General features: G+C 43.2%; 1 protein-coding gene across 1 annotated transcript in view; it reads left to right on the forward strand.

Moving 5' to 3' along the window:
• LOC147985156 (uncharacterized) overlaps positions 1-19,680 on the forward strand; it is a 45,257-nt gene extending 25,577 nt beyond the window's left edge. The window contains exons 2-3 of the mRNA XM_087541437.1: positions 18,886-19,040; positions 19,124-19,680. Coding sequence (XP_087397563.1) covers positions 18,886-19,040; positions 19,124-19,680 — 712 coding nt within the window. The remainder of the gene's footprint in view (positions 1-18,885; positions 19,041-19,123) is intronic.
• The last annotated feature ends 4,663 nt before the right edge of the window (positions 19,681-24,343 follow it).

The following is a 24,343-nucleotide window of genomic DNA, read 5'->3' on the forward strand; positions in this document are numbered from 1 at the left end:
CTAACTATATGCGTTGTTGCCTTGCAATAATTTATCACGTCGATTACCAACGCAATTATATGTGTTGTTGTAGGCCTTTGCAACGCCACCAATGGCAACGCATATACACCCGTTGGTATAGCCCTCGTCAACGCTTATATGGACATTCGACAACGCATCGATGCGTTGCTAAAGGGGGGGTTCTTGTTGTAGTGTATCTCGATCTTCTTGATCAGATCGTCATTCTTCTCCACCAATACTTCGATTTCCTCTTCATAATCTTCTCGTGTAGCCTTGAGTTCTTCCTCCAGTTCCTTGATTCTTGTCTTAGCCTTCTTCAGGTCTATCATGTCGGCGCACATCTGGTTCTCCTGTCATCGAATGTGCTGGTTTAGTTCCTGGATAAAAGCTGCAATTGATCTATCCTTTCTGGTGCTGATCATCTCCCAGTGCTCATCTCGGCGCCCACAAATCTGGTAGATAGTATCCTTGAGATCATTGCGGTGGACTTCTCCAATGCGTCCCATGGCGATGTGAGCTGCCATGCTCTTTCCTAGACTCCCAGTTGGTGCATCAAAAGAAAACTCTATGGCGGGTCAGCACATGGAATATGCTGGCAGAGTAACACATAGAGAGTAATGGAATGAAATAGCTATTCTATATGCATATTTGGCTGGTGGAAAGCTCTATGGTTACAGTTTTGCGTAAAGCCAATTTTTCCCTACTGCAAAGGAATAAATTTTAATTAACTATCATGGTAGTTGTTAAACATTGAGAATGGTTGATAGCATTCTCAATCCCAATTAAGCATCATCATTAAACAAAACCCAACAAAATTAATTTAGAGTAACATGTTGAGATTCACATGATAATCCAAGTACTAGATACTCAAGTTGTCCATAACCGGGGACACGGCTAACCATGATTAGTTTATACACTCTGCAGAGGTTTGCGCACTTTTCCCCACAAGACTCGATCGCCTCCGTTTGGTTTCTCGCACTACACGGTGTTTGAGAAGACGGATGACCGAGACATAGTTTTTCAGAAGCGTTAGCACCTTACGATGGATAGACCGTTACACCTACTTTCCCCTACATCTTCTAGTCTACCCTGTAAGAGTTCGCACGACTTAATCAACTATGCTAGAGCCCATAATAGCTTGTGGCTGCACACGGAAGTTTCTAGTATGAAAAATCTCATGATCCCTTTGGGCCTGGGTGGCGGTCCATAAAGAAAAACAGGCAATCCTGGAATACCCAGGTACCTCAATCCACCCAGATGTGTATTTAAGTTGCCACCTTAGATAAACCATTAATTAACAAACTCACATCTGTCATGGATATCACTCACCCAATTCCACGTCTACTAGCATAGCATGGCAATAGTAAGCAAACGTAGAAGTAACTCCCAAAGGTTTGATAATATAACAGGTAATAGGTACTACCTCAACTACTTCCCATCCCACAATTTAATTAGATCCTAATCATGCAATGTTTGAGGATTGATCTAATGCAATAAAACTGGGTAGTAGGAGGTATGATCAAAGTGTTACTTGCCTTGCTGATGATCCGCGAAACCTAGCGATTCGAAGTAACAGGCGGCGCACTCTGGGTATTCTATTGCAGACAAATAAACAAGCATACAATAAGTATTCATCTAATGCACATGTAAAACTCGAATAAGAGATCTAACCAGAAGGTTCAACTTAAGAACTCTGGTTTGCAAAAAGAATCAAATCAAACGAAGCAACGAAAGTCAAACGGCAAAAGAAACAGGCTTCGTTTACTATTCTGGATCTAGGGCAATTTTTACAGTGGCAAAAACTTGTTTAAGTTGGTTAAACGGATAGAGGGTTTCGAGACGAAACTCTAGGCGCTTGAATCGCCTGATTCCGATAACCGAGTGAAAAGTTATACTAAAACGAAAATTGGATCAGGAATCGCGATCAGAAAAATCGCGGATTAAAATCCGAGAAAAAGAAAAACGACGAACGTTCGCTAGAACGAACGAACGGATGAACGCTTGCTAAATAAATAAATCGTAAAAACCGATCTATTTAAAAAAACAGAAATAAAAAAACCGATGAAAACCGACGGGTTTTTTTTTCAAAAAAAAATACGGCGCGGAGATCGAGGCAACCTCGGGTGGCGGGTCGGCGGCGGCTCCGACGACGGCGGGGGGAGGCGGGCGCCGACGACGGATCGAGGCGCGGCTAGGGTTAGGGTTGGCGGTGGCGGGCGGGCTCTGGGCTGGTGGCGGCTCCGGTGGGCTGGGGTGGCTCAGGCGGCGGCTATTTAAAGGCTGCCCCCGGGCGGAGTCCCGCTTGGGTACGGCCCGGAGTCGGTTCGCGTTTTTTTAATAATTACGCGCAGAAAAACAAATAAAAGAAATACTAAACGGACTCCAAAAATCCCGAAATAAATTTTCCCGGGCTTCTAAAATCAAGCCGCACAAGGTGAACATTTATTTGGGGCCTAAATGCAATTTTGAAAAACGCACATTTTTCCTAAATTCAAATAAAATACCGAAAAACTCCGCCATAAAATCTTATTTGATTTTATTATTAAATCCTCAATATTTCTTTATTTTGGGAAAGTAATTTTATTCCCTCTTTCATATTTTTGTAATAGAACTAATTGATGATAAAATAATTAAAATCAAATGATCCTATTCTCAAAATTCGAGAAAACTCAAATATGAAAATAATGAAATCCCCAACTCTCTCCGTGGGTCCTTGAGTTGCGTGGAATTTCTAGGATCAAAACCAAAAGCAAATAAATTATGATATGAAATGATGGTCTAATGTATAACATTCCAAATTGAAAATTTGGGATGTTACAAACCTACCCCCCTTAAGATGAATCTCGCCCTCGAGATTCGGGTTGGCTAGAAAATAGGTGAGGGTGGTCCTTGAGCAAATCTTCCTATCGCTCCCAGGTGGCTTCATCCTCCGTGTGGTGGCTCCACTGAACCTTACAAAACTTGATAACCTTGTTGTGGGTGACTCAACTGGCATACTCTAGAATCTTAACTGGTTTCTCCTCATAGGTCAAATCACTGTCCAACCGAATTGCTTCCAGTGGTACTGTATCTCTCAGCGGTATGCCAGCCATCTCCGCGTGGCACTTGTTTAACTGAGAAACGTGGAACACATCATGAACTCCTGACAATCCTCCAGGCAATTCCAACTTGTAGGCCACTTCTCCCATATGTTCCAATACTCGGTATGGTCCTACGAATCATGGCGCTAACTTTCCTTTAACACCAAAGCGCTTTGTTCCCTGAAGTGGGGATACTCAAAGATAAACTCTGTCTCCAACTTCATAAACTGTCTCCTTGTGTTTAGAATCTGCATAACTTTTCTGCCTGGATTGAGCTACCTTGAGCCTATCGCGAATCAATTTGACCTTCTGTTCAGACTCCTTAATCAAATCAGGTCCAAACAACTGGCGGTCTCCAACTTCATCCCACAACAACGGTGTCCTGCACCTTCTTCCGTACAAGGCTTCAAAAGGGGCCATCTTTAAACTAGATTGATAACTGTTGTTGTAAGAGAATTCTGCATATGGCAAATTGTCGTCCCAACTAGATCCATAATCTAGCGCACAAGCTCTCAGCATCTCCTCCAAAATCTGATTGACTCTCTTGGTATGTCCATCTGTCCGTGGATGAAAAGCTGTGCTGAACTCTAGCCTGGTACCCAAAGTTTCGTGCAACTGATTCCAGAACTTTGAGGTAAACTGGGTTCCTCTATCTGATACAATGCTCCTTGGAACTCCATGTAAGCATACAATCCTGGTCATGTATATCTTTGCCAACTTCGCACTGGTATAAGTGGTCTTTACCGGGATGAAATGAGCTACTTTCGTCAACCGATCAACTACAACCCAAATCGAGTCATAGCCTGAACGAGTCCTGGGTAATCCCGTGATAAAATCCATGCCTAACTTATCCCACTTTCATTCGGGTATCGGCAATGGTTGTAGCAATCCTGCTGGCTTCTGATGCTCTGCCTTTACTCTCTGACACACATCACAAACTGCTACATACTCCGCAATATCTTTCTTCATTCCGGCCCACCAGAAAATATCCTTCAAATCCAAATACATCTTGGTATTTCCTGGGTGAATCGAATATGGTGAATCGTGTGCCTCTTGCAGAATCAACTTCCTGATCTCCGGGTCATTGGGCACATAAACACGGTCTTCAAACCATAGGGTGTCGTGCTTATCCTCACGAAATCCTTTAGCCTTTCCTTCGCTTATTTTCTCCTTTATAGAGGCAATCTCCTTGTCAGTCTTCTGAGCTTCTCTGATTCTATCCATCAAAGTTGACTAAATCTCCAATGCTGCTACATAGCCTCTCGGAACTATTTCCAAACATAACTCTCGAAGATTTTCGGCTAACTCCCTTGGTATTTCTCCCGTCATTAATGTATTGACATGGCTCTTACGGCTCAATGTGTCAGCTACTACATTAGCCTTTCCGAGATGGTAATGCAATCTCATATCATAATCCTTGATGAGCTCCAACCATCTCCTTTGTCTGAGGTTTAACTCCTTCTGCGTGAAAATGTACTTCAAACTCTTATGATCCGTGTACACCTCGCAATGGTTTCCAATCAGAAAATGTCTCCAAGTCTTCAGTGCATGCACTACGGCTGCTAACTCCAAATCATGCGTAGCATAATTCAACTCATGGGGCTTATGCTGTCTGGAGGCATATGAAAAAACTCTCCCTTCCTGCATAAGCACTGCTCCAAGTCCTCGACGTGAAGCGTCGCAATACACCTCATAATCCTTGGTCTGGTCTGGCAAAATCAATACTGGTGAAGTAACCAAGCGTTTCTTCAACTCCTGGAAACTAGCCTCACACTCCTCAGTCCATTTAAACTTGGTATCCTTCTTTAATAACCCCGTCATAGGCTTCACAATCTTGGAGAAATTCTCAATGAATCTCCGGTAGTATCCTGCGAGTCCAAGAAAACTTCGGATCTCTCCAACTGTTGTTGGCGCTTCCCAATTTGTCACAGTATCAACCTTAGTGGGATCTACTGCTATACCTTCTCCAGATATAACGTGTCCGAGGAATCCTACTTCCTTCAACCAAAACTCACATTTGCTGAACTTGGCATACAACTGATGTTCTCTGAGCTTCTCAAGTACCAATCGCAAATGTTCCTTATGCTCCTCTTCATTCTTCGAGTAAACCAGAATATCATCAATGAACACCACGACGAACTTATCCAAGAACTCCATAAACACTTTGTTCATCATCTTCATAAAATATGCAGGTGCGTTAGTCAGACCAAATGACATAACGGTATACTCGTACAACCCATACCTGGTGGTAAAAGCTGTCTTAGGTATATCCAGTTCTCGAATCTTCAACTGGTGGTATCCTGATCGCAGATCGATCTTGGAAAATACCTTAGCTCTTGCAATCGATCAAACAGATCATTGATCATTGGTAGTGGGTACTTGTTCTTGATGGTTACTTCATTCAATCCTCGATAATCAACAACCATCCTTAACGATCCATCCTTCTTCTCCACTAGAAGTACTAGCGATCCCCAAGGCGAAGAACTTGGGCGAATATATCCCTTATCCAATAACTCCTTAATCTGCTTCTTAATCTCCACCAAATCATTTGCAGGCATCCTGTATGGTCTCTTTGATATTGGCCCTGTGCCTGGCAATAGCTCAATCAAAAACTCAATATCTCTATCCGGTGGCATGCCTGGCAACTCTTCTGGAAATACTTCAGGGAAATCCCTTACCACTGGTACTTCCTCCTGCACAACTCCTGTTAAACAATTTACTTGAGTCCCTTTTGGCACATGTCGGGATACATACTTGATCCTTCTCCCTTCTGGGGTGGTAAGAAAAATTGCCTTACTGGCGCAATCGATGTTTCCTCCGTACATCGACAGCCAATCCATGCCCAGAATTACATCCAATCCTTGTGATTCCAAAATGATTAAATCCGAGGGAAATACATGCCTACCTATACTCAATGGCACTTGAAAACATCCTTGACTGGCCATATACTCTGCTCCTGGTGAGCTTACTAGCATAGGTGTTCTAAGAACCTTAGTGGGCAGGTTATACTTATCCACAAATCCCCTTGATATGTATGAATGTGATGCACCAGTATCAAAAAAGAACGAGTGCAGTAAATGACTTAACCAAAAACTTACCGATTACGGCATCCGACTGCTCTTCAACCTCCTCCACATTAACGTGGTTCACCTGTCCCCTATTGAAAGGGTTTGGCTTCTTCCCAGAGCTTCCATTGCCATTCTGGCCTTCAGGACATTCATTGGCATAATGTCCGGTCTTCTGGCACTTAAAGCAAGTGATTTGGCTCAGGTCCTTCTTGGCTGGGGTTGATGGGTTGGTGCGATTCTGGCCGTTGCTTCCTCCATTCCCAATACCATTCTTGGTGCCATTGTGATCGTGCGAGCTACTCCTCCATGGGTATGCTGAAAATGTCCTCCCGATCTAGGGGTAAAACGTGGCTTCTGCTGAGCTCCTGAATTGTACTTCACTTGTCCATACTTCGTCTTGCGGTTCTCAATCTGCTGCTGCTTCGCTTCAATCATAAGAGCACAGTCTACCAACTCCTGGTAGTTGTTGAAGGTTGCTACCATCAACTGCATGCTCAACTCATCATTCAGTCCTTCCAGAAACTTCTCCTGCTTAGCTGCATCTGTAGCAACGTCATCCGGGGCATATCGTGCTAATTTACTAAAGTCCTCCACATACTGGCCAACTGCCCATCCTCCTTGGCGCAATTTGCGAAACTCACGCTTCTTCATGGCCATAGCTCCTACTGAAACATGGGCAGTTCGAAAAGCCTGCTGAAACTGGTCCCATGTGACAGTGTCGATAGGGAAAGTGGTTGTGAAATTCTCCCACCATGATGTTGCGGGTCCTTCAAGCTGATGTGTGGCAAATTTCACCTTCTCCGCATCTGTGCACCCTGCTGTGGTCAACTCCCTAGATGTCTTGCAGAGCCAATCATCTGCTACTATCGGCTCGGTGCTACTGGAAAACACCGGCGGATTCAGCCTAAGAAAACGGGCTAAGTGATCAACAGGTGGTGGTGGTGGGTTGTTGTTGTTGTTCCCCTGATTCTGATTCTGGACTAGCAACTGCATCAATGTGTTCTGCTAGTGGATCAACTGGGTGAGCTCCGGTGGAAAGGTAAATCCGGGGTCATGTCTCGGAGGCATCTGAGGGTTTAGAAAAGATGAGATTTAAGAACAGAGAGGGGTCTAAAGAGAAAACACTACCCATATGCACATGAGGCAAAAACAAACAATTCACTTCATTCAATCAAACAAGGGCATACAATCGATCTAACTATCGCAAAAGTGCTCGGTCTACTGTATTTACATGGTGGACTACTACTGCTGGTGAGGTGGTCTACTAGAAATATTCTTCGGTTGCAGACTCCATGATATCTGCTCCGGCTTCATCAACATAGTCATCATCGCTGTCATCTGGGTCCGAGTCGGTGTCGTCGATGATGATGTAGTCTTCCGGGCGAATCTCCTTGGGTTCTTCGTCTTCATCTACTGGTGTAGGGCCTCCCATAAATATCTCGATCTTCTTGATCAGATCGTCATTCTTCTCCACCAATACTTTGATTTCCTCTTCATAATCTTCTTGTGTAGCCTTGAGTTCTTCCTCCAGTCCCTTGATTCTTGTCTTAGCCTTCTTCAGGTCTATCATGTCGGCGCACATCTGGTTCTCCTGTCATCGAATGTGCTGGTTTAGTTCCTGGATAAAAGCTGCAATTGATCTATCCTTTCTGGTGCTGATCATCTCCCAGTGCTCATCTCGGCGCCCACAAATCTGGTAGATAGTATCCTTGAGATCATTGCGGTGGACTTCTCCAATGCGTCCCATGGCGATGTGAGCTGCCATGCTCTTTCCTAGACTCCAAGTTGGTGCATCAAAAGAAAACTCTATGGGCTCAGTGACTGGCATGAACGTCCTTCCTGGAACTTGAACTTGAATCATCCAGCGCTCTTCTTCAGGTAAAGTGGCGTTGTAGGTTCCGGTGAAGCTTGGTACTCCTATGTTCAGGTATCTAGTGACTTCCTTCAAGTGGCGTCCAAAGGGTGTATCGTCATCCGGTTGCGTGAACTTGTTCCTTGCATCCGCCATCCTAAAGAATAGAAAAGAGGAGAGGTCAGAAGAGAAGAGAGTGAATAGTGTTCTAGGTCTTTAGCTTAGTGGTCGTGTCCTACAGTAAGCGTGTGCTCTGATACCATCTCTGTAGCGACCAGACCTCAAATGGTCTGATCTTTGTGCTCAGGTGTCATCCCTGGATCAGTAATTACATCGAGTGTCTTAATAGAGAACTTATTACATCGAGTGTCTTAATAGAGAACTTATTCAGTAAATATGGCTTAAGGCCATCTAATAACGATAATAACGGAAGGCTTGGAAGATAAGTGAGTCCATCAACTCCAACGGCATCACTGAGTATAGAACCACGAGCTAAAAACTCCTTAATCGTCGTCTGAAAAGTCTGCAACATTAACGTTGCAGCCCGAAACGGGTCAGCACATGGAATATGCTGGCAGAGTAACACATAGAGAGTAATGGAATGTAATAGCTATTCTATATGCATATTTGGCTGGTGGAAAGCTCTATGGTTATAGTTTTGCGTAAAGCCAATTTTTCCCTACTACAAAGGAATAAATTTTAATTAACTATCATGGTAGTTGTTAAACATTGAGAATGGTTGACAGCATTCTCAATCCCAATTAAGCATCATCATTAAACAAAACCCAACAAAATTAATTTAGAGTAACATGTTGAGATTCACATGATAATCCAAGTACTAGATACTCAAGTTGTCCATAACCGGGGACACGGCTAACCATGATTAGTTTATACACTCTGCAGAGGTTTGCGCACTTTTCCCCATAAGACTCGATCGCCTCCGTTTGGTTTCTCGCACTACACGGTGTTTGAGAAAACGGATGACCGAGACATAGTCTTTCAGAAGCGCTAGCACCTTACGATGGATAGACCGTTACACCTACTTTCCCCTACATCTTCTAGTCTACCCTGTAAGAGTTCGCACGACTTAATCAACTATGCTAGAGCCCATAATAGCTTGTGGCTGCACATGGAAGTTTCTAGTATGAAAAATCTCATGATCCCTTTGGGCCTGGGCGGCGGTCCATAAAGAAAAACAGGCAATCCTGGAATACCCAGGTACCTCAATCCACCCAGATGTGTGTTTAAGTTTCCACCTTAGATAAACCATTAATTAACAAACTCACATCTGTCATGGATATCACTCACCCAATTCCATGTCTACTAGCATAGCATGGCAATAGTAAGCAAACGTAGAAGTAACTCCCAAAGGTTTGATAATATAACAGGTAATAGGTACTACCTCAACTACTTCCCATCCCACAATTTAATTAGATCCTAATCATGCAATGTTTGAGGATTGATCTAATGCAATAAAACTGGGTAGTAGGAGGTATGATCAAAGTGTTACTTGCCTTGCCGATGATCCACGAAACCTAGCGATTCGAAGTAACAGGCGGCGCACTCCGGGTATTCTATCGCAGAAAAACAAACAAGCATACAATAAGTATTCATCTAATGCACAGGTAAAACTTGAATAAGAGATCTAACCAGAAGGTTCAACTTAAGAACTCCGGTTTGCAAAAATAATCAAATCAAACGAAGCAACGAAAGTCAAACGGTAAAAGAAACAGGCTTCGTTTACTATTCTGGATCTAGGGCAATTTTTACAGTGGCAAAAACTTGTTTAAGTTGGTTAAACGGATAGAGGGTTTCGAGACGAAACTCCAGGCGCTTGAATCGCCGGATTCCGATAACCGAGCGAAAAGTTATACTAAACAAAAATTGGATCAGGAATCGCGATCAGAAAAATCGCGGATTAAAATCCGAGAAAAAGAAAAACGACGAACGTTCGCTAGAACGAACGAACGGACGAACGCTCGCTAAATAAATAAATCAGAAAAACCAATCTGTTTTAAAAAACAGAAATAAAAAAAACCGACGAAAACCGACGGGTTTTTTCAAAAAAAATACGGCGCGCGGATCGAGGCAACCTCGGCTGGCGGGTCAGTGGCGGCGGCGGCTCCGGCGGCGGCGGATCAAGGCGCGGCTAGGGTTAGGGTTGGCGGCGGCGGGCGGGCTCTGGGCTGGCGGCAGCTGCGGTGGGCTAGGGCGGCGGCTATTTAAAGGCTGCCCCCAGGCGGAGTCTCGCTCGGGTACGGCCCGGAGTCGGTTCGCGTTTTTTTAATAATTACACGCAGAAATACAAATAAAATAAATAATAAACGGACTCCAAAAATCCCGAAATAAATTTTCCCGGGCTTCTAAAATCAAGCCGCACAAGGTGAACATTTATTTGGGGCCGCAATGCAATTTTGAAAAACGCACATTTTTCCTAAATTCAAATAAAATACCGAAAAACTCCGACATAAAATCTTATTTGATTTTATTATTAAATCCTCAATATTTCTTTATTTTGGGAAAGTCATTTTATTCCCTCTCTCATATTTTTGTAATAGAAATAATTGATGATAAAATAATTAAAATCAAATGATCCTATTCTCAAAATTCGAGAAAACTCAAATATGAAAATAATGAAATCCCCAACTCTCTCCGTGGGTCCTTGAATTGCGTGGAATTTCTAGGATCAAAACCAAAAGCAAATAAATTATGATATGCAATGATGGTCTAATGTATAACATTCCAAATTGAAAATTTGGGATGTTACAAGTATGTCCAATAGCAGCACGATGCTTCTTCAGAGTTTTCAATAATTTCTCTTCTTCATGCTCTGAAAGGTTAGCACTAATAATAATAGGATATATCTTCTTTTCGTCAAGATAAGCATATTTCAGAGTATCAGGCAATGGTTTAAGCTCAAACACAGGATCACCCTTGGGTGGAGGAGGATCCCCTAGGATTTCAACAGGCAAGTTGTGTTTCAGAATAGGTCCCTGTTTAAAGAATACTTCATCTATTTCCCTTCTTTCATTCATATACGTGTCATTTTCATGGTCTAGCAAATATTGTTCTAAAGGATCACTAGGAGGCACGACAATAGAAGCCAGACCAATAATATCATCTCTACTAGGCAATTCCTCATCACGGGTTTGTCTACTAAATTTAACAAAATTAAACTCATGAGACATATCACCCAAACCAATAGTAACAACATCCTTTTCGCACTCTATCCTAGCATTAACAGTGTTCAAGAAGGGTCTACCAAATATAATGGACAAAAGCTATCTTGTGGGGAACCAAGAACAAGAAAATTAGCAGGATATTTAACCTTTCCACACAAGACTTCAACATCTCTAACAATCTCAACCGGTGAAATAGTATCTCTATTGGCAAGTTTAGTGGTAACATCGATATCTTCTATCTTAGTAGGTGCAATATCACGCATAATTTCTTCGTATAAGGAATGAGGTATTGCACTTGCACTAGAACCCATATCACATAAGCCATGATAACAACGATCTCCTATTTTAACGGAAATAACAGTCATGCATACAATAGGTCTATGTTTATTTTTAGCATCAGGTCTAGCAATTCTAGAAGCTTCATTGCAGAAGTAAATAACATGCCCATCAATATTATCGGCCAAGAGATCTTTAACCATAGCAATTTTAGGTTCAACTTTAACTTGCTCAGGGGGTTTGTGTGTCCTAATATTACTTTTGTTGACTATAGTTGAAGCTTTAGCATGATCCTTTATTCTAACAGGGAAAGGTGGCTTCTCAATATAAGCAGCAGGAACAACAGGATCATCATAAGTGATAGTCTTTTCTTCAACTTTAATAGGAGCAACTACTTCTACCTCAGTGGGAGGATTATATTTAAACCACTTCTCCTTTGTGAGATCAACATGAGTAGCAAAGGATTCATAGAAAGAAGCTACTATCTCAGAGTCAAGCCCATATTTAGTGCTAAATTCACGAAAAACATCGGTATCCATAAAAGATTTAACATAATCAAACTTAGGTGTTATACCTGACTCCTTACCTTCGTCGAGGTCCCAATCTTCAGAGTTATGTTTAATTCTTTCCAATAAATCCCATTTTAATTCAATAGTCTTCATCATAAAAGATCCAGTACAAGAAGTATCGAGCATGGAGCGATTACTAAGAGAAAGCCGAGCATAAATTTTTTGAATAATCATTTCTCTTGAGAGCTCATGATTGGGGCATGAATATAACATTGACTTAAGCCCCCCCCCCAAGCTTGGGCGATGCTTTCTCCTTCGTGAGGCCAAAAATTATATATCACGATGAACAAGATGCATAGGATAAAACTTCGGATGAAATTCCAATTTCAATCATTTGTAGTTCCATGATCCCATATCATAACATAGCCTATACCATGATGCCTCTCCCTTCAAAGATAAAGGGAAGACCTTCTTCTTGAGAACATCATCGGGCATACCTGCAAGCTTAAATAATCCACAAACTTCATCCACATAGATTAAGTGTAAATCAGGATGCAATGTTCCATCTCCTGCAAAAGGATTAGCTAGCAGTTTCTCTATCATACCCGAAGGAATTTCAAAGTAAACATTTTCAGTAGGTTGAGGAGCAACTCTTTGCTCTACTGGTCGGGGTGAAGATACCCCGAACAAGCCCCTCAAAGGATTATATTCCATAGTAACAAGTGACAGTAAATTTCAGCACACTATATAAATTTTTCCTTACCAAATTCCACCTACCAAAGGCACTTCACTCCCCGGCAACGGCACCAGAAAAGAGTCTAGATGACCCACAAGTGTAGGGGATCTATCGTAGCCTCTTCGATAAGTAAGAGTGTCGAACCCAACGAGGAGCAGAAGGAAATGATAAGCAGTTTTTAGTAAGGTATTCTCTACAAGCACTGAAATTATCGGTAACAAATAGTTTCGTGATAAGGTAATTTGTAACGAGTAGCAAGTAATAAAAGTAAATAAGGTGCAGCAAGATGGCCCATTCCTTTTTTTAGAAAAGGACAAGCCTGTACAAACTCTTATATGAAGGAAAGCGCTCCCGAGGACACATGCGAATTATTGTCAAGCTAGTTTTCATCACGTTCATATGATCCGCGTTCGGTACTTTGATAATTTGATATGTGGGTGGACCGGTGCTTGGGTACTACCCTTACTTGGACAAGCATCCCACTTATGATTAACCCCAATTGCAAGTATCTGCAACTACAACAGAAGTATTAAGGTAAACCTAAACATAGCATGAAACATATGGATCCAAATCAGCCCCTTACGAAGCAACGCATAAACTAGGGTTTAAGCTTCTGTCACTCTAGCAACCCATCATCTACTTATTACTTGCCAATGCCTCCCTCTAGGCCCAAACAATGGTGAAGTGTCATGTAGTCGACGTTCACATGACACCACTAGAGGGATGACAACATACATCTCATCAAAATATCGAACGAATACCAAATTCACATGACTACTTATAGCAAGACTTCTCCCATATCCTCAGGAACAAACATAACTACTCACAAAGCATATTCATGTTCATAATCAGAGGGGTATTAATATGCATAATGGATCTGAATATATGATCTTCCACCAAGTAAACCAACTAGCATCAACTACAAGGAGTAATCAACACTACTAGCAACCCAGAGATACCAATCCGAGGTTTGGATACAAAGATTGGATACAACAGATGAACTAGGGTTTGAGATGAGATGGTGCTGGTGAAGATGTTGATGGAGATTGACCCCCTCCCGATGAGAGGATCGTTGGTGATGACGACGGTGATGATTTCCCCCTCCCGGAGGGAAGTTTCCCTGGCAGAACAGCTCTGCCGGAGCCCTAGATTGGTTCCGCCTCGTGGTGACGGAGTTTCTTCCCGAAATCTTGCTTATAATTTTTTCCTCGACGAAAGACTCCATATAGCCAAAGATGGGCATCAGAGGGCCACCAGGGGGCCCACGAGGCAGGGGGCGCGCCCTACCCACCTGGGCGCGCCCCCCCACCCTCGTGGATGGTGGGTGGCCCCCCTCTGGTGCTTTCTTTGCTTAGTATTTTTTATATATTCTGAAAATAACTCTCGTGGAGTTTTAGGACTTTTGGAGATGTTCAGAATAGGTCTCTAATATTTGCTACTTTTCTAGCCCAGAATTCTAGCTGCCGGCATTCCCCCTCTTCATGTAAACCTTGTAAAATAAGAGAGAATGGGCATAAGTATTGTGACATAATGTGTAATAACACCCCATAATGCAATAATTATCGATGTAAAAACATGATGCAAAATGGACGTATCAGGAGTCTTGTCAGCGTGTTGGCCGCTCGGAGAGCTATTATCCGATCTCAAGTTAAATCCTCCTCCTTGCGTATCTTCAGCAGCAGCTTCTGAGTGAGCGCCCTCCAGCGTAGGTGCCCCCGTTGCAAGGGTTGCCGCATCGAGGTGATTCGCAAGGGATGCGGCTTCATGCAATTGTGCAACCAGCAACAGTCGTGCTCTCCGATGAACAACGCGTCCCCATCCCAGTATCCGAACCGCCCGAGGATCGTCACCCATACCCGTGCGTCCGATTCCTCCATGATTCTCAACATCGGCTTAAGCAGGTACATGGAGTCTCACGTGATATGACCTCCTATGTCACTAGATGGAAGCGTACGATCTTCGTGCCCAGTCCTTCCTAGCTATGATGGATACGTTGCCCCGTCAGCGGCTCTCCGCACACCGGGCGAACGTTGAGCTCGCGGGTCGCACTGGCGACATGCAGAATCCTCCAGATCTTGCCTCGCCACCTTCCGATCGTGCACACATACAGGTCTTGATCCATGACGTTGATGAAGTCCTGGCTGCCATTGAGGAAGGAGAGGAGGCCTATCATGTCTTACGACTTGTTGTCCATGAACGTTCTCTTCAAAAAGAAACCCGATGCCAATGCTTTTGCAGACGCCACGGAAGCGGCAGAGGTCGCTCAAGCCATCACTCATCGCCCACATCAGCTATGAAGTCGACGTCCCTGGAGCCTCTCTATTATCCATAATAGACGCCCTAATCACACATCTCTCCCCACCCTGATAGAACGAGCACCGCCGACGTTGCTTCGCCGAGATTCAGCCTGGTGATCCTTCCTTCACTCGTGCTACGACCTTCTCCTCTGACGTGCGGCCTCGTTGTCGCCTCACCTGGGCCAACAACAATATTTGTTTGGTTCGGTTGCACTACTAAATGGAGACATGAGTTGCGTGGACTCCAGAAGGACAGGAAATGTGATATATTGGAATTAGAAATAATGGACCTTAAAAACAGGAATTAGAATTATGGGGAGATTGGGATGGAAGATGAAAACATGGGGATGCTTATGTTTTATGTCACCGTCTTTGTTTTCTTCCCTTTTGGGTCGGGATGAAATTTTCTCTTTGTTTGGACGGTGAATGCGGACAAAGACAGAGAGCCCAGCCGCATGTACGTGTCACGATTGTAGGAGTAGCTATGATTTTTTTCAGATGGACCACAGGTAACATATCTATATTCTAATCTCAGCCATCGATCTTTATGCTTAACATAAAATAAATGGACATGAAGGGATGATGTATGGAGAACTATGAAAGCCTCCGTCCTTTAATATTATATATATATATACATAAACACTATTCTGATCACGGGATCAGAATAATATTATGATCACAACATGAACTTCCCGAGTAACGCGCCTGACCTTCCCTGTGTGCTAGGTTGAACTTCAGCTAAAAGGTGTCCAAATGGGGTTTGCTATATGCCGTTGGAAAGATATGGACACTAGTATCATGACCCAAGCTAATTTTTTGGCAAAATGTAAGTGGTTTAAGAGCAGTTTTGAAAACCATTTTTTCTTCGTACAAAAAACGTGAATCATATTTTCAATCGCATTTTTAAACCGTTTATCGGAATGAGACAAATAATATGGCGTTGGAAAGCTGCTGCAAAACCACTCCTTCCACATGTTGAAAGTTATCTCTAATTCCCTACGGTTATAGAGTAATTCAGAAAATCGTAGAATTTCGCAAACAGAACACCCGAGTTCATATTTTTGATACTATTTCTAAACGGCTAATCCAATTAAGGCAACTAATATGGCGTTGGAAAGCTTATGAAAATGCGCTATTTTTTCATGTTAAAAGTTTTTTTCTAATTTTGAACGGTTTAAAAGTAATTTAGAAAACGGTACAAGTTCCACTGAGTTCGTATTTTCGAGCTAATTTTTTAACCGTATGTCCAAATGCAGCAAATGATATGGCGTTGGAAAGCTTGACGAAATGCGAAACGTTTTTGTATACATTGTTTCTCCTAATTCATTACGGTTTTATGTCAGTTTTGAAAATGGCTAAAAACGTATTTTTGCCGTAATTTCTACAAACTTTATCAGAATGGGGCAAATAATATACCGCTGAAAAGCTAGGGAAAATGCAAAACTTTTTCATGTTGATGGTTTTCTCTGATTCCTAGCCGTTTTTAAGTAATTTCAAAAACAGAGAGATCATGCGTTCTGCCTTTATCGCGAAAGAGATTCTTCGAAAATGCACCGCGTGAAGACCTGAACTTCTCGGCGCGTGTACCTGAACTTCACTCTGTTTTTCACGTGATTTTTTTGCTCGTAGGTCTCCATCCTCTGCTCGTAACTGTCCATCCACTCACTGGAATTGAGCAAGTGATATACCAGTGGAAAGTTGCTGTAAGCACATAACTTTCCCGCATTGATCGTTTTTTTCATACTCACGATGATTTTAAAAGTTTTTCATCTGAAATTCATTCAGCGTAGTAGTTGAAATTCATGTTGTTTTCACATTGAACTTCTGTGACATATTTTCGTTTGTAATTTTCTCATCCATTCGTTAGTGTTACACAAATGCTACTCCTTTCGTACAAACCCCTCTCACACTAATTTTTTTAACTTTCGCCGACCGAGGACTTGAACTGATAACAAGAAAACTTTTAGTATTTGCTTTTTTATTCCTTTTTAATACCAAATGCACACCGTGTAGTACGTGAACTTCTGGCAGTTATTAATCTGAACTTCTCTCGGTTACGTGAAAATATCTGAGTTTTTTATGAATATTAATCTGAATTTCTTAAATCCTTTTTTATGAAGTTTGAAGCGCTCTATTTTTTAAAAGTTGAACTTCTTGTTATTTTATTTTTGAACTTCTTGTTTCCATTCTTTAATAACGAGAAAAATCTGAGTTTTCTATAATCATCGAACTTCTCCATCTTTTTAATGTGGACTTCCTGGTTTTATTTCTCAATCCTTTTTTATGAAATTTTGAAGTGCTCTATTTTTAAAAGTTGGACTTCTTGTTATTTAATTTTTGAACTTCTTGTTTCCATTCTTTAATAACGAGGAAATCTGAGTTTTCTATAATCATTGAACTTCTCCATCTTTTTAATATGGACTTCCTGGTTTTATTTCTTAATTATTTTTTATTAAATTTTGAAACGCTCTATTTTTTAAAAGTTGAACTTCTTGTTTTTTATTTTTGAACTTCTTGTTATCATTCTTTAATAACGAGGAAAATCTGAGTTTTCTATAATCATTGAACTTCTATATCGAACCGCTCTAACTTTTTTAATTTGAATTTATTTTATGTATTTTTAGAAATATGAAAATTGTAGTTTTGTTGCAAACATCAAACTTCTTCGTTATTTTGAATTGAACTTATTTGTTTTATTCTTTAGTAACCAAAAAAATTTGAGTTTTTAATTAAATATCAAACTTCTCCATGTTAATAAATTGAACTTCTTGGTTTTATTATTCAGTAAGGAGAAAAACTCAGTTTTTAATGTACATTGAATTAATCTGTTTTTTAAAATTGAACTTCTTGATTTAATCTTTAGAATCAGGGAAATCCGAATTTAAAAAAAATAGGGAAAATCTTTTTAAAACTTTTTTTGTTGTTCCCTTTTTTAAATTTGAACTTATTAGTTATTCTTTAAAACGAGAATCTCATGTTTTTATCAACTTTGAACTTCTTTGGTATTTTAATTCGAACTTCTTAGTCCTATTTTTTAGAAAAAATATGTTTTCAATTAAGCATCAAACAAAGTTTTCAAAATTAGAATTTCCCACTTTGATTTTTCCTAGAAGCTGAAATAATTTGATTTTTTCGTATAGTTCTCTGTTATTTTATTTGAACTTCTCTATTTTTATTTGTTTAGCACGAAGGAAAATCTAGGTTTTAAAATTTGAACTTCCTAGGTTTATTGAACTGAACTTCTCGGGGATTTTTAAACGGTAAAAATCAAATGATTTGTTATTCTAAATTGAACTTCTAGGTTTTTATTAATTTTGAAAAGTAAAATTTTGGATTTTTTTAAACTTATAGGCTTTTGGGGTTTTGTCAACTTCTAGACTTACTTTTGGGTAAACTCTTTTTTGGTATAAATGCCTTTTCGTTTGTTTTTTAACATTAATTTTTCTTATCTCTTTTTTCCAACCTTCGAACACTTTGTATATGTATTTCTCGTCAACTATATGCATCCATTTTTGTGATTTAAAAAATAATAGGCACTGCCATGGAGGGTTAAATTTTGTCAATCACGAATTAGATGGACCTTGTCTAACGGAATAGTAGAACCTTGCGTACATCCATAGTAGAAGTTCACGGCCGTCGGCATGTAGCCGTAGTACAACTTCTGATTGGCCAGCGTATAAATGTAGAACTTGAATACAAAACAAAGCTCCAGGAGCCTCACGGCGACCTGTAATATCTCCTAAACATAAAGCTCATCTCTGAACCTTGTCCCCTCAACCTCTCTAACTACATTTCCTAATCAAAGATCTCTTTTTCTATAGGACTAGCAAGCAGCAAACTATATATGGTGCTATCTGAACGACCATTTTGAACTTTACTGAACAGCGCCTCGTCGGGCCTTTTGCTCGATGCAGAGGAAGAACGCTACTGCTGCTTTGAAGAGGAAGACGAATGGGTCCAGGCACAGCTGGTTGAAAGCAAACATGATGGAGCTCGGAGGAGCAGGACGGTTGCTCTACCTCGTGCAGTTCAGAGAAACCGTGAGCTCCAGCCAAGCAAGATTATGGCCCACCCTGGCCTGTCAAGAACAATTGCCTTGAGTGTGCGTGGAGACACCACTCAGAAAAAGAGTGTGTGGAGATTTCAGTGGAGTGGGGAATAGTAGCGCTCAAATCTGGCGGCGGCGCCACCGCGAAGAGACCGCAGCCACCGGCAGAAGATGGCGAGACCGGCCAGGACGACCACCTCTCGGCACTACTGGAGCCGCTACAACAGCACATCCTGACCTTCCTCCCGCTCAGGTCCGCCAACCTCCCCTCGTCCTTCTCTCACGCCTGGTGCGGCCTCTGGGCGCGCCGCTGGGAGGACGACGGGAACCCGTCCCCCTCCCTCCACCACCACCCCCGCCCGCACTCCACTCCCTCTTCCACCAAGCTCCTCGAGGCCCTCGAGCTGCGCCAGTCCCAGGGCCGACGCGGGCGAATCCACCGCTACTCCCTCGTCATCGACACCCTCTCGATCCGCTCCCGTGGGCTCGGCCGCTACCTCGTTGTCGCCGCCCACTGCGGCGTGGAGGACCTCCGCGTCGAGCTGCGGAGGACGAGGTCGGACACTCCCCTCCTCTTCCCCTTCCCGACGGCGGCCGGTCCCGCCCTCGCGCGCCTCTCGCTGCGGGTGTAATGTCCTCGATGTGGCTATATCTCAAACGTGTCGAGGCACGACTTAGAGGCATAACCACATTGAAAGCAATGTCGCAAGTTAGGCAATCATCACAACATCCAATGTAATACATAATAAGGGGAAAAGTAACATAGTTGGCTTACACTCGCCACGTCAATCAAAGTACATAAATAGCATTACATCATCCAATCACTCATGGCCCGACTATGGTGCCAAAATAAAAGACCAACCCAACATGCGACACGGTCCCGATCGCCCCAACTTGGCACCACTACTGATCATCAGGGAAAGATACATAGTAACGGCGTGAGTCCTCGTCGAACTCCCACTTGAGCTCTAACGCGTCATCTGGAATGGAGTCGTCTGGCCCTGCATCTGGTTTGGAAGTAAACTGTGAGCCACAGGGACTCAGCAATCTCGCACCCTCGCGATCAAGACTATTTAAGCTTATAGGAAAGGCAAGGTAAAATATGTGGAGCTGCGGCAAGCGACTAGCATGTATGGTGGCTAACCTATTCGCAAAAGAGAACGAGAAGAGATAGCAAAGCGCGAATGAGTAACTAGAGAACAACCTGCGGCAAGCATTACTCCAACACCGTGTTCGCTTCCCGGAATCCACGGAGAAGAGACCATCACGGTAACTCACACAGTTGATTCATTTTAATTAAGTTAAGGTTCAAGTTATCTACAACCGGACATTAACAAATTCCCATCTGCCCATAACCGCGGGCACGGCTTTCGAAAGTTCAATCCTTGCAGGGGAGTCCCAACTTAGCCCATGACAAGCTCTCACGGTCAATGAAGGAATAGACCTTCTCCCGAGAAATTCTGATCAGACTCGGTATCCCGGTTCTAAAGACACTTCGACAAGTTAAAACAAATCCAGCAAGACCGCCCGAATGTGCCGACAAATCCCGATAGGAGCTGCACATATCTCGTTCTCAGGGCACACTCAGATTGTCCAAACTTCCGGTAGGCCAGCCCAGAGTTGCCCCAGGTGGCCACCGGCGGCTCACGAGGTGGACCAACACTCGGAGGAGCACTGGCCCGGGGGTTTAAAATAAGATGACCCTCGGGCTCCGGAAACCCAAGGGAAAAAGAGGCTAGGTGGAAAATGGTAAAACCAAGGTTGGGCATTGCTGGAAAAGCTTTATTCAAGGTGAACTATCAAGGGGTTCCCATTATCACCCAACCGCATAAGGAACGCAAAATCCAGGAACATAACACCGATATGACGGAAACTAGGGCGGCAAGAGTGGAACAAAACACTAGGCAAAAGGCCGAGCCTTCCACCCTTTACCAAGTATATAGATGCATTAAGATAACAAGATAATATAGTGACATCCCAACAAGTAAATAATGTTCCAACAAGGAACGATCTCCAATCTTCACCTGCAACTAGCAACGCTATAAAAGGGGTTGAGCAAAGCGGTAACATAGCCAATCAACGGTTTTCTAGGACATGGTGGGTTAGAGGTTTGACATGGCAATTTGGGAGGCATAAAAAGCAAGTGGTAGGCATCGTAGCATAGGCATAGCAAAAGAGCGAGCATCTAGCAAAGCAAAGATAGTAGTGATTTCGAGGGTATGATCATCTTGCCTGCAAAGTTGTCAGAGTGGGCTGGATCCTCGAAAGCAAACTCAACGGGCTCCTCGTTAGCGAACTTGTCTCCCGGCTCTACCCAAACAAGACAAACAAGCAAAAGGAACGCAATCAACCACGTGCAAAGCTCAAACAACATGATGCAAACATGGTATGCTATGCGGGATGCGATATGTGATGCATATGCAAGATTTGGCAAGGAATGAGTGAACCTGGCTTCAACTTGGAATTACAGGTGTGCCACTAGAATGGTGAGAAGATTCCGCTTGAAAACGATATAAAGAACGCCGGAATCGGAGACACGGTTTGGAAATGGCGAGCAAAACAAATATGGCACCGGTCTGCGATATACAGCAAGTGACCATCTAAATGCAACAAGATGAACATGCTACAGCACCCAAACATGGCAAACAAATACATGGCAGGGATCCATTCATGATGCTTAACAAAATAGGAACACTGAGCTACAGCCAATTCATCCACTAACAGGTTCAAACAAGCATGGCAAAAATGCAATTGGTAAACAGATCTCACACTTAGTGAAATTAACACTTGTCTGGTATTTCAGATCAGGTAGCGCACTTTGGAGCATGAAAACTATGTGCTACAGGGCCTGAACATGGCAAAGTAAAGCATGGCATGGATCTACTCAAATTGGTTAACAAAAGTCCCTTAGTGACCTTGAGCCAAAAGGGATCAGAAAATACAATTGCAAGCATGTGAACATGGCAAAAACATAAACAGATCACAGACTTAGAGAAAAACTGGAGCATGCAAAATCAGATATCAAGTAGGCATGTTTACGATCTCGATGCACTCACTACAGAGCAAGGCATGACAATCTAAGCAATCACCCAACAAGAATACACATAATACAAGCTAGACATGGCAAGAACAATAACATAGCATGCACGGATCAACTACAACATCCTCGGCAAAATCGCTAACAAGTAGACAATCTGCCCAGATTCACGAAATAGCAAAAGTAGAGCTCGATTGACTCAAGCTAGAATGCTCCATAATTGCAAACAAAGACATGTATGGATAGAGCACTACAAGATTAACAAAACATCCTTACTGATCATCCTCAAAAGAGGCACGGATCACTAGGAAACAACATGAACATATGGCATATTGATAAGAAGAGCTGAAGGACTTAGTGGAAATGCTAAGTCCCTGAAATCAGCATTAACGAATGCAACACTTTGCAAGCTTGTGCTAGTCACCACACACATCACAAAAATTCATGAATGGCACCACTGGAAAGATGACAAAGCATATGACAAAACACATGTAGAGCTCATGGGCATATCGTGCACACAATAATCATGGCAAAAATGACAAATATCTAATTGGAGCAGCAGATCTGACAATTATCTCAAATAGCACTCTTCCAACAGCAATTCGGGCATCAAGATGAACTCAAATGAAAATCATGCAATGAGATGAAATGATGTGCTCTCTGAGGCGAACATTTTGATATGCTATATGCCCAAAATGGAGCAACGGATGCAAAGTTACGGCACGATGAACAAGGGCAAAATATTAGGGTTTCGGGGGAAAAGTCAACCGAGGTGGATCTCAGATCCAGATCCGGATCTCGCCGGAGTTACTGTTCATGCACGGAAGCCGAGGATCGTCGGGGAACTTGGAGCTCGCCGGAGACGTTGGAGGGCGCCGGAGGAGGGGAAGAAGGCCGGGGCGGCGGTGGCGATGGCGGTGGCCGGCGATGGTGGTGGACGGCGCGGCAGGGCGCCGGCGAGGACCTCCGGCCGGGCCTTGCGCCGGCGAGCTGGAGCGGCGCGAGGGGCCTCGGGGCCCGGTCGGGCGGAGGAGAGGGCCGACCCCGGGCCTCGCGGGCCGGCGGTGGGAGGCGGCGCGGTGATGCGGTCCCCGGGGACACGTGGCAGCGTGCGATTCGTCGCGGGCGGCGGCGGACGTGTCCTGCCGCGCGGAGAGAGGTGGATCTAGGGTTTCGGACGAGGGGATCCGCGAATTTTGAGGAGGGGGTCTTTAAATAGGCATAGGAGGAGCTAGGAGAGTCCAAATGAGGTGCGGTTTTCGGCCACGCGATCTTGATCGAACGCTCTAGATGATGGAGAGGGTTTTGGTAGGTTTTGGGCCAAATTGGAGGGGTGTTGGGCTGCAACACACACGAAGCCTTTTCGGTCCCTCGGTTAACCGTTGGAGCATCAAACGAAGTCCAAATGGTACGAAACTTGACAGGCGGTCTACCGGTAGTAAACCAAGGCCGCTTGGCAAGTCTCGGTCCAATCTGGAAATGTTTAATCCCCACACATGAAAGAAAGGTAGAAATTACCACCGGAGGAGAACGGAGCGCCGGAATGCAAAACGACAACGGGGAAAATACTCGGATGCATGAGATGAACACATATGCCAATGCAATGCACATGATGACATGATATGAGATGCATGACAGCGACAACAACACACGGAGACAAAACCCAAACCCGAGAAAATAAAATAACTTAACGCTGGAAACGGCAAGAGTTGGATTACATATTGGGTAAATCATATCCAGGGTGTTACAACACTCCACCACTATGAAAGGATCTCGTCCCGAGATCTAGGACTGAAAGAACGCCGGGTACTCAGAACGAAGGTGATCCTCGCGTTCCCAGGTGGCTTCACGGTCAGAATGGTGTGACCACTTGACTTTGAGGAATTTGATTGACTTATTGCGAGTCTTGCGTTCAGTCTCTTCAAGAATAGCAACGGGGTGCTCACGATAAGAGAGATCTTCTTGGAGCTCAATGTCTTCGAAGTTGACGGTGCGGTCAGGAGTCTTGAAGCACTTGCGGAGCTGAGAGACATGGAACACGTCATGCACATTTGCAAAGTTTGAAGGAAGCTCGAGTTGATAGGCGATATCGCCTCTCTTGCTGACGATCTTGAAAGGTCCCACGTATCTAGGGGCAAGCTTCCCTTTGATACCGAAGCGACGAGTACCTTTCATAGGAGAGACGCGGAGGTAAACATGATCTCTGATCTCGAAAGCCAAATCACGGTGCTTACTATCATAGTAGCTCTTTTGGCGGG

The sequence above is a fragment of the Triticum urartu genome, chromosome 2A (genome assembly GCF_056163025.1).
Source record: "Triticum urartu cultivar PI428250 chromosome 2A, HENAU_Tu73, whole genome shotgun sequence".
Taxonomy (NCBI): domain Eukaryota; kingdom Viridiplantae; phylum Streptophyta; class Magnoliopsida; order Poales; family Poaceae; genus Triticum; species Triticum urartu.